Below are 15,651 nucleotides of genomic sequence, written 5' to 3' on the forward strand. Positions count from 1 at the left end.
GGTGGATCGTATCGTAAAACCTTTTATTGGCATCACATACAACATCCAAAACAAAACAAATCAATACAGAATTACCACTTCCCCAGTGGCACAAAACATTTGCTAAAAGAAAGGAGGCAGAGCAGTATATTGTCACATATCTCTGCAATGTATTTCAATGACAATGACGTCTGCAATGTATTTCAATGACAAAAAACCAAATAGAGATATTTAGCCACTAACTTGGTGAGCTCCTGATCATTCCCCAGTAATAGAAAATGTATGACCTCTGACTCTGACTTCCATTTGGGGATACAGAGTTGATCTAGAAACTGCTGGCGGAGATCAGCATGTGGTTTACAATTGAGAACCATATGAGTAAGGGTTTCCACCAGGTGGTCTTCACATGGGCAAGTTCTTTCTCCTTCCACCCTGCCTGAGAAACCTCCCTTTGATGGATTTGAATTAAACCTGGCCAGCGAAAATGCCCTTCTTTCTTGAGGGTTAAGCAGAAATTCAAGATAATTATGGTTAGGGAAACTATTTGTGAATGATAGTGTTTGATTTGGATCAGGGCCATGGAGGGGCCATGAGTGAAATTATTTGTTTGTACTTATTTATTACATTTGTACCTCAACATACCTGCTGGAAAATCAAGGCAGGGTACGTGTTTCTCTCAACCTTTTATCCCCGTTAATACTCCTGTGATGTAGGTTAGGTTGAGAGTGGGTGATCCTGGTTTTCGGATTCTGATCTTTAAATTCATAGTATAAACCACACACCAGCAGAAATAAAATTGCATAGACTTAGAGAACGGATGGGATATGCATTTGGATTATCCCAAGTAGTGTGTCTTCACCACCCCATAGCATATGATGTCATTTCCTTTCCTGTCATATTTGATGTTTAGGTGGGCTGGATCCTCTCCATCCTGGATGAGCTGCAGCTGAACCCCCAGCCTCCTGTTGCTGTACTTCCACTTGGTACCGGGAATGACCTGGCTCGCACCCTCAACTGGGGAGGGGTAAGCAGATTGCATGTTATGCCTCAAAATATTTTATCAGACATTCACTGGCTGCCATTTGAAAGGTGTGAGATCTAGTTGAAGCAGGAGAAGCTAAAGAGGTTTCTGAATATTCCCTTTAGGATGTGGTGGGAGTGTAGGAAGGTGAAGGGCTTCTGGGAAATGATATATAACGAGTTGAAAAAGATGTTTAAATATGCATTTGTAAAGAAACCAGAAGCTTTTTTGTTAGGAATTACAGGAAGAGAAATTAACAGAAGTGATTACAAACTTTTTCAATATGCAGTGACTGCGGCAAGAATTTTAATGGCCCAAAAATGGAAACAAGAGGAATTACCGACAGTGGAAGAGTGGAGAATGAAACTTATGGACTTTGCAGAATTAGATAAAATGACTGGGAAAATTAGATACCAGAAAGATCACAAGTTCACTGAGGACTGGAGAAAGTGTATGATTTATCTGGAAAATATCTGTGATGAACAGACGCTAGTCGGTTTTAAAGAGGCTTTGTGATGAGAAAGGGTATTGTAAAAGAAAACGAGATGAAATGATATTATTAACTGGCAATATATTATAAAGGAAATGTGTAATAAATATAAAATATGAGGATTGTGGGAGGAGCTGGTGGAAGTCAAAAATTTGTAAATTGGCGAATATGGTTATGTTTGAATAATTTGTAAAAGAGAAATTTGTAAAAAAAATCTAATAAAAAAAATAGGAGGTGGCAGGCTTCTCCATCATCAAACCCTGTAGACGTTTCCTTGATGGATACAAAGTACATATTTCTTTGCTTGGGTACCACTTTCAAGAGATGTGTGAAGCATGAAAGAGAAAGGGCTGCTTAATTTCCCTTTCCCTTGCTATTTCCCCACATATAATGAATTTTTCCATGTTGTTTTCACTAATATCACCACCATCATTATCCAAGAGTTTTTTATATGCATTTTAAATGCAATTTCCCCTAAAACGCACATGTTTGCACACATTCTTTTTTGTGTACAGAACTGCATTGTAGCATTGAGAAAAGAAGGCATTTCAAAGGATAGCTGCATTTTGGTCAATTTATTGTTTCAAGATGTGCAAATTAGCTAAGTTTGCAAAAAAATGCAAGCTGAAGTGAATTTCTCCCTCACCCCTACCTCTATGGACAGAAGATACTCCCCACTAACTGATTTTATTTCCAAACCTTTAAGGGAAAACAACTTAGGGGTTACGTGTTATCAGACAAATGGCTGGAAGGAAAAGGGTTAAACAGCACCCCCACCTCATATCTGCTCCCAATCGCAGTGCTTCAAGTTTGTTTTTATTACAAAACAAAAAACAAACCAGCAACACTAAATAACTCATCTAGTTTGAGCCTGAGAACTTGGCCTATCACTCGGTTTTATATCATTCTTAATCATTCACAGACCCGCTGAAAGAGGCGGTCATTAAACCGCTTCTTAAAAAACCATCTATAGACCCAGCCAATATGGCCAACTATCGCCTAGTCTCAAATCTACCATTCTTGGGCAAGGTGTTTGAGCGGGTGGTTGCTGAACAACTCTAAGCATGCCTGGAGGATGTGGACCATTTGGATCCCTTCCATTCGGGATTCAGGCCTCACCTCATCATGGGAGTGAAACTGCCTTGGTCGCGCTGGTCGATGATCCCCAGCGGGCTAGGGACAAAGGTGAGAGCTGTTTCCTAGTTCTGCTGGATCTGTCAGCGGTCTTTGACACCATTGACCATAACATCCTTCTGGACTGTCTAGAGGGGCTGGGAGTTGGGGGCACTGCTCTACAGTGGTTCTGCTACTTTCTCCTGGGCCATGTCCAGAAAGCGGTGTTGGGGGATGAGTGTTCAGACCCCTGGGCTCTCACTTGTGGGGTGCCTCATGGTTCCATCCTCTCCCGCATGCTTTTTAATATCTATATGAAGCCGCTGGGAGAGATCATCAGGGGGTTTAGGCTGGGTGTTCATCAGTATGCAGATGACACCCAGCTCTACCTCTCTTTTAAATCAGAACCAGTGAAGGCGGTGAAGGTCCTGTGTGAGTTCCTGGAATGGGGTTGGAGGATGGATGGCAGCTAACAGATTGAGGTTGAATCCTGACAAGACAGAAGTACTGTTGTTGGGGGACAGTGTGTGTGTGTGGGGGGACTCCCTGGTCCTGAATGGGGTAACTGTGCCTCTGAAGGACAAGGTGCGCAGCCTGGGAGTCATTTTGGACTCACAGCTGTCCATGGAGGCACAGGTCAATTCTGTGTCCAGGGCAGCTGTCTACCAGCTCCATCTGGTAAGCAGGCTGAGACCCTACCTGCCCGTGGACTGTCTCGCCAGAGTAGTGCATGCTCTAGTTATCTCCCACTTAGACTACTGCAATGCACTCTATGTGGGGCTACCTTTGAATGTGTGTTGGTGCTGACCTTTAGAGCCCTAAATGGCCTCGGTCCTGTATACCTGAAGGAGAGTCTCCACCCCCATCGTTCAGACCGAACACTGAGATCCAGCACCGAGGGCCTTCTGGCGGTTCCCTCATTGTGAGAAGTGAGGTTACAGGGAACCAGGCAGAGGGCGTTCTTGGTAGTGGCACCCGCCCTGTGGAACGCCCTCCCATCAAATGTCAAGGAAATAAGCAGCTATCCTATTTTTAAAAGACACCTGAAAGCAGCCCTGTTTAGGGAAGTTTTTAATATTTAATGCTGTATTATTTTTAACACTCGATTGGGAGCCACCCAGATTATTATTATTATTATTATTATTATTATTATTATTATTATTAATCTCCTTTTGGTCTAATGTTTGGGAATTTCTGGGAGTAATATCCACCCACCCAAAAAAATCTCTCTCTCACTACCTCTTGCAAAGTGGTTGGAATATGTTCACAAACAATCTTTGAATAACACTGTTGATTCGGTATTCTGGTCAGATCTCTGCAGTACATCATGTAATGAGAACAAATGCCAGTTGTTGACACTGGACTATGAATATCTCTTATTTTTAGGGATACACAGATGAGCCTGTTGCAAAAATTCTCTGCCATGTAGAAGATGGGACCATTGTCCAACTGGACCGGTGGAACCTCCAGGTGGAGAGAAATCCTGATTTGCCCCAAGATGAACTAGAAGATGGAGCACGGAAGGTTAGTGTGAGATCTTCCTCTACCGGAATAAACCAAAGGAAGAAAATCAGGGTTCATGCAGGATGGCAGGGGAATGCTGTCCAGGAATGCTAAGAATTTACAGTAGCTTTCTGGCTTAAATAATTGCATTTATTTACATGGTTGTTTACTGTTTCTAGAAAGGCAGAACTAGAGTCAGCCAATGATCACGAAATAACCCCTATCTGTTAGCAGCATTAGATCATTTAAAAGAAGTAAAATCAAAAGAACTAAACTTTTGAGTCCAGTGGACAGGGACCCACCGGTTCCTTGGCTGATGATGGCATCAGTTCCAATTCAGGCATCTTTCCTGAGCAAGCCTGTGAGCTGTTGCTGTGAAACGGTATTCTTTACTGCCTCTGCAGCTTGGCTAATGAGTGCCACTAAGTAGCAACTTCAATGGTGCTCTGGACCAGGCAGACCTTCTAAGCTAGTCTTGTAAACTTGAGGTGAATGGCTGTTGCTACATGCTTCACCTGTAGCAGGAGACATTTCCAGAGAAGAAATCTGAATTGCTTAAGAAAAAGGTCCTACATGCTGCAGGTGACCTTTTTGTGCTCCTTTTACAAAGTCCTCCTTTGTCTCCTTCCATTTCATATGGGGGGGGGGCTGTTGCTGAGTGGTAGATCATGTGCAGAAGAACCCAGGTTCAGTTCCTGGCCTTATTATTATTATTATTATTATTATTAATTTAATGCTGTAGCTGGGAAAATAATACTTCTTGCAGAGCTGCTGGCAGTCAGATCATAAAATATTGGGTTAGTGGAACAAAGAACAAGGCAGTCTTGCCCAAGGTGTCCTAACATTTGCCATTGCATATTCTTAATTTTTCTTTTCACACACAGCATTTCCCTTGTTCCCCTTGTCTTATCATTGCAGCTTCCCCTCAATGTTTTCAATAATTACTTCAGCCTGGGATTTGATGCTCACGTTACACTGGAATTCCATGAATCTCGAGGTGAGAAAACAAAAACAATATCTTCCCTTCCTGAGCACCAGGGTGGAAAATGAATAGGTTGTGAAAGCCTTCCTCAAAGAGGTGCTTTACCTTATATAGCAGGCAGAGGTGCAACAGGTGTGGCTTCTTCCATTGCAGTACAGTGTGGGATGAGGTTGAGGTGGAGACTGCTCCTATCCCTCAGAACACAATAGAGGAGTTAAAGCAGGGCTGATGAACCTGTGGCCCTCTCGATATTCTTGGACCTCAGCTCCCATAATCCTTGACCCCATTGGCCATATTGGACTTGCAGGGTGACAGGTGCCCAAGCCCTGAGTTAAAAGAAAACAGGAGATGATTTAGGTTTCTCTTTAAGAGCTGAAGGTTTCTATATACAAGCTGCTTATCAATCAGCTGGTTTTTGTGTGTTCAGGCATGCATGTTCAGGCATGATGCATGCAATGTTTGCATTTGGATCTGTCTGTGGGAAGGCTAAATGTCTTCCCATAAACCTCTCACTATCCTACATTTTTAGTGCATAACCATCACTTTCCTACCTGCAAAACAATCTGTCTTTTAAAGCAAGAAGTGGATTTGTTGTGCCATATTGCTCCAATCCACTTTAATAGTCTAAACCTAAATTTGTGGTATGCATTTGAATCCCTCCTGCAAAGTCTGGAAGTGACCTAAGACTCTATACCTCTAAGCTGATTATTCATGAGAAAAATCTCAGGGGAAACCTAGCTCCACCCCTTCCTAAATGATTGCCAATTCCTTTCTGACAGGGCTCATGTAGCTGGGGGTTTGGGCTGCTTTTAACTCTTCAAGGTAACTTTAAATTATTTTATACAATGAATCACGTTGACACTGGGCTTTTCTCCTCTCTCATGTGGTTTAGCTATTATGCTTTGTTTTGAAGTTGTTTTTATTTTAACATATTGCACCCAGCATAAAGGTTCTCTGTTGCGAGGTGAGCAATAAAGCCAATCAATAAATGTACCCTTACCAGCTACACAGAAGGTAGATGTTTAGTAGATGAATTTTTTTCCTTGCATGGTGATCTTTACTGTTGCTGCTCAAAGTTTCACCTGATAAATGTCTGCCTGCTGTGCAATGTCAAAGAAATAGGGGCCCTGCCAATAAACAATTGGAAATCCTACTGATCTTCTTTTGTAAAAAGGATTACTTTTTGCCCAGGAAGTAGAGCAAAAATCTGGGCTGTTCTTGCCTGATTCTTCTGAAAATGATACACCATGCTATGAAAAGGTTGGGGGTATATTGTGAAGACACAGGACATGCAAGTCTGGCACTCCAGAACAGTCCCTACTAAAGTGCATAATAATATTTGTCTTTGTTCATGTGAACAAAGTACTCCTATCTGTTTTGAAACATTGCCCTTAGTACTCATGTAGTTCCATACAGCACAACCCAGCCAAGCAATAATGGTCAGTCATTCTGATAGATGTCTGTATGCTAGGAAATCACACTGATGATACCCAAGTTGTTGTTCAGTTGCCTTGTTTGGCATGTGGCTGATTTAACTACAACCATACTTGTCCTTGTTTTCATGCTATCACAAAGCCATGCAAAAATGTCCGCCCTCCCCCCCCCTTTTAAAAAAGAGCATCCTAATGCCAGGCTAAATAAAGATCTGAATGCCTGACGGAAAGAGCGAATGCATATTTTATCGTGTTTAAGATGACTGTGAGCAGTAAGCATAATAATGAAGGGCCATGGAAGGGCAAAGGAATGAAGTGATGACAGCTGCGCGCTCATTTCCATGTGCACATGTGCTGGCGTGCATGCCAAATGTGCCTGGGACTATATAGTAGGGATGAGGTCCTGAGCTACTTTCTCACTTAGCAGAAGCATTATTTAATCATGAAGTCATATTGCGCTATAAAGAATGAATGGACATTATTCCAGGGATGTCAGTGTGTGCATGTATGTGTGTTTGTGTGTGTGTGTGTGCCTACCAGAGAATATTGAGAAGCAAAGCAGCTCGTAAGCCTGATCTTTATTAAACGGTCGCAACAGGGCTTTGCTTCTCAGTAGTCTCTGGTTGGCCTCTGTCATTTTCTTCTACCAATAGAGAACCTACATAAGGACTCTATATGGGCTCTTGGGTACCCCATAAGGGAAAAGGAGCAGTTTTTCTTATATATGCATCAATACTCTTTTCTCCTTTTTCTTAGAAGCGAAAGGGTAGGTCTTCCATTAATAATGGAATTACACTTCATTTATTAATCCAAATTAACACTTCTCAGTTGTGCGCAAGGCCATGTCACATCACCAATCAGCACACAATGGTTTCTTGAAAGAAAAGAAAAAAGATGAGCAATTTGCCCCCTTTTCCATAATAGACTGATATACAGTTCATCGGTTCCTTTTGACTCCCTTATCTAGTGAACACAGAAAACAAAGATGCATCCTTTTCGCCTCTCCTCTTTAGCCAGCAGCCAGCAATGGCTAGAAACTCAGCTGTTTGCCTGCCAGAAGGAAAATAAGGAACCGAACCATCAAGGGCAGTGTACTGTTTAATTGACTTAGTAAAGACTCCTTGTATTCTGCTGTTTTCTTCTTCTTTATCACAGAAGCAAATCCTGAAAAATTCAACAGCCGCTTTCGAAATAAAATGTTTTATGCTGGGGTGAGTTGAAACGTGTTTTCCTGAATCCAAATTTTGCTTATTTTTGGGTGGTGGTGGTGGTGGTAAACAGTTTATTGTTTGTTTTATTGCTTTAATTATTGAGGATCGTCACCACTATTCTTTGGGACATCAACCAATTGGCTCAATCTTCAGGCTCAATCTTGAGCCCCTTTGAAGTCACCTGACATCATAATGAAATTGGGTAATTGGCAGTTTCCATCCCTGTGCCTCCAATAGGTCACTGGTTATCCTTTTGGAGTATTCTGGGCTCCTATTCTATGTCACTTTCTGATTCAAGGAAACTTTGCCAATTAGAAATGTCATATTCACTGAGAGCAACTTCAGCACTTAACTGTGCCCTGAAACTCAGCCTCTTTCTGTGGGGCAGCTTCACTTAACATGGCCTTGTTTTCACTCCAGATTCTTGAAGCAACAAAAATGAAATTCAGATGAAATTATTATATCACACTTCTTTCCCCCATCTACTTTTCTGTATAATTTAGGCAGCCTTTTCAGACTTCCTTCAGAGAAGCTCCAGAGATTTATCCAAGCATGTGAAAGTTGTGGTGAGTATAAAAAGGGGAACTATGCTTTTAAAGGACGTGTTGGAGAATTGGCTGGTAAAACAAGATGAGAAAAGTTTCCTCTTGGTTGTAAAGTTGCATACATTTCGTGAAGACAAGTGGAAATTAGTTTCACTTACATTTAGTGAATTTAAGGGATTTGGGCTGGTACCTAGATTTATTGTTACAGAGATTTATTGTTACAGAGTTGCCAGTTTTAAGATGGAACAAGACTTCCATGCCTTTAACTGAAACAAAAAAAGGAAGGAGAAGGAAGGAGAAGGAAAGAAAGTGGGCGCAATAAATTTATTTCAGCAAGTGTGCTTTCTGGCTACATCAACCTTCCCTCCTTCCATGTTTATTTTTCCAGTGTGTACCCCAGTGTGTTTTATTTCCCACTAGATGTAATGGCACTTGGCTCAAACCACATTAACATATCTGGAGTACTTGCTTTTGCCAGGGGAACATAGCAAAAATAAATACAGTGTGGGCTTGTTCCTCTTTGTTTCATCTCGGCTTCTTGTGTGATGTGGCCTTACATATTTTTGTTTTTTTATTTAAGTCCAAGATCTCGTTGAAATAACTCCACAGGTGTTTATTTTATAATAAACCTTAATACATACTTGTGTGCTCTCTCTCACTCTCTTTGGCAGTGTGATGGCACAGACCTGACCCCAAAGATTCAGGAGCTGAAATTCCAATGTATAGTGTTTTTAAACATACCCAGGTAAGGACTTGTCCTGGGAGGACTTGTGGCAGGGTGAGGGAACCCTAGGAGGGGAAACCATAGATCTAGGATTAGATCTCTAGCAATTACCTGAAAGGGCAGCTGTTATAGTTCTATCCCCCCTCTCCCCCTCTCAATCTCTCTCACACTGAATTCGAAGACCTAATTGAAATAAACCAATGGAAGGGAGGGAACAGCCTCCCATTGTCCTCTTTCCTCACTTGGAAGACCTTACTCACTTTTTGAGAAATTGTTGTACTTTGGTGATGTGAAGAGTTGAAACCAAAGAGGTGGTGGGGAGGACTGACCATATGGAGCTTTGAAAATAAAAGTGAGTTTCCTCTTTGCCTTACCCTCTCAGACCTTATTCAAACAGCTAACTGGGATAAGTACAAGTGTGCAACCTGCACCAGCCCTGCAAATGGAGAATTGACCACCCTGGTCTGCATGATACAACCCTGGTTTAAAGCAGAGGTGTTCCTTCTGAAACCTTATCCTATCTGAAAGATATTTGTAGAAGACATCTGCTTGGTTTTGTTGCTAAAAGCCAAGTGGGCCAGATGTTCAGTGTTTGCTCAAATCCCACGTATCCTCAACCTCTCACATTCATGCTTGTGAGCTTTCCATAGGCATCTGGTTGGAAGCTGAACTAAACAGGTTTTTACTTTGAACCAGCTGAGCTCTTCTTATGTTTTTTCTGTTCAGGTATTGTGCTGGCACAATGCCCTGGGGGAATCCAGGAGATCACAGAGAATTTGAACCACAGCGGCATGATGATGGTTACATTGAGGTCATTGGGTTCACCATGGCCTCTTTGGTGAGTCTTTTTCATAGGTTGCCTCCTGCAAGCAAACTGTCTATAAGTCAACCAGAGCTGACTCACAGAGAATAAACCAAATGGCAGGTTTCCAATAACTGAGTATGTAGAGTGAATCTTCCTCACTCCTGGTTTGCCATTTGAGGGAACAGTGAAGGATGGGTGAACACCCCTTCCTTCTGCACCTGAAAAAATGGCTTGCAGGAAGGACTTTGTTGCTCTCTTAATATCTGGTGCCATAATTATTGCCTCCTCCCATTTTTATCCCTTGTTTCTCTCCATGTCTTGCCCTTCCTTCCTTCCAGATTATTCATTCTGCAAGGAGAGGGGGACTAGAAGAGCAAGGAACAATTAATTCTCCAGGGCATCAACCTTCCCCTACCTATTGCTAACTGTCTCTCCCACCAACATACCTTTATTGCTCCCAAGTGCCTTTTAAGCAGCACAGCAAGTCAAACTCTGAAGCTTGCAAATGTTGTTGGTGTGTGACTCTAAGGGTCAAACTTCATGTGGAATTAAACATCCCTTTTATCCATTTTAATTGGAATTAGTGACCATGAGGAGCCACCATCAGGACCCTTGGTGGGTAGGCACAGGGAGTTTAACCCTTTCCATGCACCACTGTGGTCCCAATGAAAATTGCCCTCCCTCAAGCTACTATTTGCACTCCTATTGGCACATGTTTATTGTCTTGAGGAAAGGCAGAAGCGAAAAAGCCCAGAGCAGACAGCTCATAAATATCCACCATCCACCCTAAAAGAACCATTTGGGACTTTAAAAAGACCTGTGTTCACCAAGGAAAGGCAGATTCTAGTAAGCCTCGGACAGGGATCGAGTACCTTCACCCTCATAATCTTTTACCTTATTATATGTATTTTTGTGCACATTCCTTGGCTTGGAGAACTGCACTGCACAATTTGGAGAATTGCAAATTTCAAAACATGGCTGGGTTTCAGTTTGTACATTTGTTTCCAAAAATGCGAATAAGGTAGATTGGCCTTTAAATGCAAACCGAATCAAATTTCTCAAAGTCAGTAGGTACTAATTCACCTGCTGAAAGCAATCCTTGAGCTCATATGGTCTTGCAAATAACAGTACATTTTAGCTAGATTTGACGACTTGAACTGATTTCTCCCCTCTTTTTCTCTTTCTGTTGCTAAGGCTGCTCTTCAAGTGGGAGGCCACGGAGAAAGGTTACACCAATGCCGGGAAGTGACGTTGCTGACGTACAAATCCATCCCCATGCAAGTGGACGGGGAGCCTTGCCGGCTGGCTCCCTCGCTGATCCGAATTGCCCTGAGGAATCAGGCCAATATGGTGCAGAAAAGCAAGAGGAGGACATCGATGCCTATGCTCAATGAGTGAGTTAGCTCCATGTGCATCTTGGGAAAAGGGAAATGGCAAAGTTGAGCCAAGTCAGTGATGGATCAAAGACATGGCCGAACTATGCCAAACAACACCCTGTCATTCTGCACCTGTCCAAACGATATGACATGCCTCCTCCTTTCACCGCATGCCCCACCTTTGTTTGTGCTTAGCATGCAAAGACAGCTATAGAGCCAGAGGAGGAGGAGCCCTTTTCTTACTCTCAATATATAATAACAACCCTCCCCTCCCCTGCAATTCAGTACTGGCTGCCAGTACATTATGTCAGAATAACTCAGGACAATGCCAGCACCCTAGCCTTCCAGCCACTTGTTCGTGGAACATTTACTGTATTCTGGTGAGTTTTAATGAAGCACAGCACACTTTTCTCATAGTATTCTTTCCAGATAATTTCACCCTCGCAGAGCATTCACTCTGTGACATTGTTAGCCTGAAGTTAATCCAACCCTCAGCACAAGACTCTCAATCTAAGCTGAAATGAACAACCCTAAGCCCTCCAACATTTTCCTTTCCTTAAAAAAAAACCTTCACTGAATATCATCTGGATCTATGTTGCCCAGGCATCTGGTGACATTTCCCTAATATAGGAAAGCTCACTGGGTTTTGAAATGTTTTTCCTACAACATCTTCCCTCCCCTTACCAAATGACTTAGAGCTTTCTCTTGTGTTCCTTGTGGGAATGAAGTTTATTTTTCACCCAAAGAGCTATTACTCCCACAGTTCCAACATCACAAACTTTTAAATTGGTAGCACATAGCATTTATGTATTGTATTAGAGGATTCAAGGTAGTTCACATAACCTCATAATTTGTAGAACACAACCTTCTAGGACAAAACAATATCATTTCTGTATTGCAGATGGTGGAGGAGAAACTTTGGATTTTTCTCCTGTATTGTTATGAGGAGGGTCAGGATACAGTGGTACCTCGGGTTAAGTACTTAATTCATTCTGGAGGTTTGTACTTAACCTGAAACTGTTCTTAACCTGAAGACCACTTTAGCTAATGGGGCCTCCTGCTGCTGCCGCACCGCCGGAGCACGATTTCTGTTCTCATCCTGAAGCAAAGTTCTTAACCTGAAGCACTATTTCTGGGTTAGCGGAGTCTGTAACCTGAAGTGTATGTAACCTGAAGCGTATGTAGCCTGAGGTACCACTGTACTTGTAAAATGTGACACTACGCATATTCCAGAAAAGGCCCACGTAGCCCTCCACTTTTTGTAGAAAAGTGGGTTGTATGTTACTTATCAAACATTATACAATTCTTTTTTATAGTTACTAGACCTGAATGTGCTGTTCCATCCATGAACAAACAGGCCCTTCTACAATTTTCAGGAGCTTAGTGCCAGTGTACAAGATCAGGTTTGCTCCTGAAGATGATCAGAACCAAAGATAGTCAGATCCCACCTTTTTTAAAAAACAACAACACACAAAGCCAGTATCAGAATTGTTGTCACCAGCTATGGAATCCTAGTAGCTGAATGCCCTTGTTTAACAGAGCCTCTTCACACCATCCCTTTTTTGCCCCTGAAACACAGATGAGCTCTTCAACAATATTGGCAGCTATTCATTTCTCTCCCCCTCTCTGCTTGTTTTCAGTGAAGGGAACTGATTTAAATTATGGGCTAGGAAATAAGAATCTGTCTCAAGATAATAATTGTGTGTGGTCTTTTTGGCTCCTTCTGAAAATATCATTACCGAATGGGTTGTGACTAGATTTGATTTTCATTTATTTTATTTATGTGGGTTTTTAACACATTCAGTGCCCCAAAATACTATGTTGTCGGCACAGCTTTACTTCCTGCAAGACCAAAAATGTATTGGAGAAAAGACCCCATGCTTCAGTTCATGCTCTACAACAGAGCTGGGAAACCTCCAGGTCCTTCTACCTGGCCTTTGGGACTCTTCCCAGGCCACACCCTTCATCATTCCTGTGTTGCACCCTCCTTAAATGTTCTTGCCTGACTGGAATGTGTCCTTGAACTCTGATAATGACCTTTGTTTGCCTGGATTAGAAGGCAGAGAGGGGCACATGAGTGTGTGTAGAAACTAGCCTACCATTGAGGGTTAACATCTACATTTGCTTTGCCTCTGGCCCTTGGAAGGCTGTGACCTTCAGACTGAAGAAGATTCCTTACCCCTGTGCTACGGCGTGGGAATGTTAAGGCCTATATCCTCTGCCTTCTCTCTTCTATGTCAATTCATCTCCAGGAAACAACCCAGCAAAAAAAGAAGAAGAGAGAGGTTATGTGTGAGAAAGAGATAAGACCAGGCATCAGCTAAGTGACCTAGGCAAAGAGTCTCCTGAGGTCCAAGAGGAGACTCCAATTTCCACCAGCTCTCTTTCTCTCTGCAGTCACTTTGCTTCTGAAGATGCTGAGCCCTGTACACCCTTGCAGCCATGTCCTTCCTAGAGTGCTGGATGCTGGACTGCAGATGGTCCTATTGCCTTACCATTTCTTCCTTACTTTTGCCCTACTTTACAGAGGACGTCCATCTATCTGAAGGACTGTCAGAGGACAGTCCTCTGACTGAAGGAGTCCTCTATGTGAAGAGCTGTCCCGTCTAAGTCTGAGAAAGAACCCCAAGAAGGGAGTGTAACCAGGGGTCTTGGAGTGGCCCAACCATAGGTAGAACCTAGACAACAGGCTGAGCTTCTGTGGTCACAATCTTCCCCACTATGTTAAGATGCATTGTGTTTCTTTTTAAATTATGGCAATTATTTTCTGAATGTGCATCTAGATGTATAAATTAGTATATACAATTCCTTTGCAAATTGTCCTTTTATGCCCTCTTTTTGGTTTTTGGGTGATGTGTAAGTAGCCACTCTAGATAGCAGATACCTCATCCCCCTCACATGCCCTCCCCATTCACATACATAACATGAGAGGCAGAGTGGGCCTTACTTGGGGGGGGGGAGTGACCCTGAATTTACCTCTCTTCAGTCTGTTGCCTCAGACACTTTCTCCCTTACTGGTTTGCTTCCTGTAAGGAAGTTGTTATAAGAAAGGAAACTGCTCCTTTCCAGAGCCCACATAGAGTCCTTACGTGGGTTCCCTATTGGTAGGAGAAATAACAAAAGCCAACCAGAGTAAATTGAAAAGCAAAGTGGCTAGTAAGCCTGATCTTTATTCAAGGAACTGTTGCAACAGGCTCCCCACTCACCACACGCTGGAGGGAGGAGAACCCTGAACAATGGTGTGCAAGCTCTTATATAGACTTTTGAAATTGCCCACCCTGTAGCCCAAGACCACCCCCCTAAAACATCATACATACATCACAGAAGGAAGCGGTCTACAGCAGAGGAGGTGGTCTACAGCAGAAATCCTGTTTGCCAGGATACCTGATAATGGTCACTGATTGTATTACCTGGGCAGTCTGGCCATTCTTTTGTGATGGTTAATACTTTAGTTCCTGAATCCAGGTCACAGGCCCACCCTATTCATTCACAAATACACCTTAAAGATTTGCAAGTAAAAAGACAATGGGAAGGCTTTCCCCATTTGCTTCCCTTACTTCAGAGGAATGTTTGAGGTCATTGGGAGAGTCAGAATGGCTCCAGGATTGCTCTCCTATACTATTTCACATGGTTCATATATTTAGATATGTGTGTGTTTATGAATATTTATTCTGTATTTGAGACCTTAAAATTCTTATAACAAAGTCAAGGAAATGCCTCACAAATGACTGTGCCAAGGGAAGGGAGGAGAGTCAGGCTAAGTGCTCCTCTCTCACATACTTCTGTGGTTTACAACATTAATTAAAGGGTCCATAACATACTTCTCTACCTCCTGCTCCTCCTAATAATAATAAACCTAATATAAAATGAGAACAGAATGAAAACTTCACAAGATAGAGCGGAAACAGAAGAAAGTGGGGAGGGCTAACTGAAAAGGCAGTGAAACAAAAAAAGTCTTCACAGCCCATCTAAGCGCCATAATGAGGCTGCCACTTGGGCCTACTTAAGAGCTGAGTAGACTTTGGATGGCAGTGGGACACATAGCAAAGGCAAATGTGTCATGGTAAGGCCAGTTTGTGAGAGAAAGCGGCCCCCAAAGCAGTCTTTCAAATTGTTAAAGCAAAACCCCTGCCCCTTTCCCAAATCATATATTGAATGGGTGGGTTCCTGAATAGTGAGTGGCCCCAAGATATCTACTTTGGCCCTTAGGGTTCTGTTTACCAAGGAAGCCACATATCATCAACTCCAATGTCCAAGTTGGAGGACAGGAAGTTGCCATATGAATGTGCTCAGAAGTACAGTGGTACCTCGGGTTAAGAACTTAATTCGTTCTGGAGGTCTGTTCTTAACTTGAAACTGTTCTTAACCTGAGGTACCACTTTAGCTAACGGGGCCTCCCGCTGCTGCTGTGCCGCTGCCACACGATTTGTGTTCTCATCCTGTGGTAAAGTTCTTAACCTGAGGTACTA

At 42.6% G+C, this 15,651-nt stretch overlaps 1 protein-coding gene across 7 annotated transcripts in view; it reads left to right on the forward strand.

Annotated features, from left to right (window-relative positions):
• The window catches only part of DGKI (diacylglycerol kinase iota), a 248,809-nt gene that overhangs the window by 147,013 nt on the left and 86,145 nt on the right, over positions 1-15,651 (forward strand). For all 7 annotated transcript variants that reach the window (XM_081926845.1, XM_081926849.1, XM_081926846.1 and 4 more), the window contains 8 exons: positions 890-1,003; positions 3,990-4,127; positions 5,025-5,103; positions 7,677-7,732; positions 8,236-8,298; positions 8,949-9,022; positions 9,728-9,839; positions 11,001-11,200. In XM_081926845.1, coding sequence (XP_081782971.1) covers positions 890-1,003; positions 3,990-4,127; positions 5,025-5,103; positions 7,677-7,732; positions 8,236-8,298; positions 8,949-9,022; positions 9,728-9,839; positions 11,001-11,200 — 836 coding nt within the window. The remainder of the gene's footprint in view (positions 1-889; positions 1,004-3,989; positions 4,128-5,024; positions 5,104-7,676; positions 7,733-8,235; positions 8,299-8,948; positions 9,023-9,727; positions 9,840-11,000; positions 11,201-15,651) is intronic.

This window comes from Podarcis melisellensis, assembly GCF_964234715.1.
Source record: "Podarcis melisellensis genome assembly, chromosome: 10".
Taxonomy (NCBI): Eukaryota; Metazoa; Chordata; class Lepidosauria; order Squamata; family Lacertidae; genus Podarcis; species Podarcis melisellensis.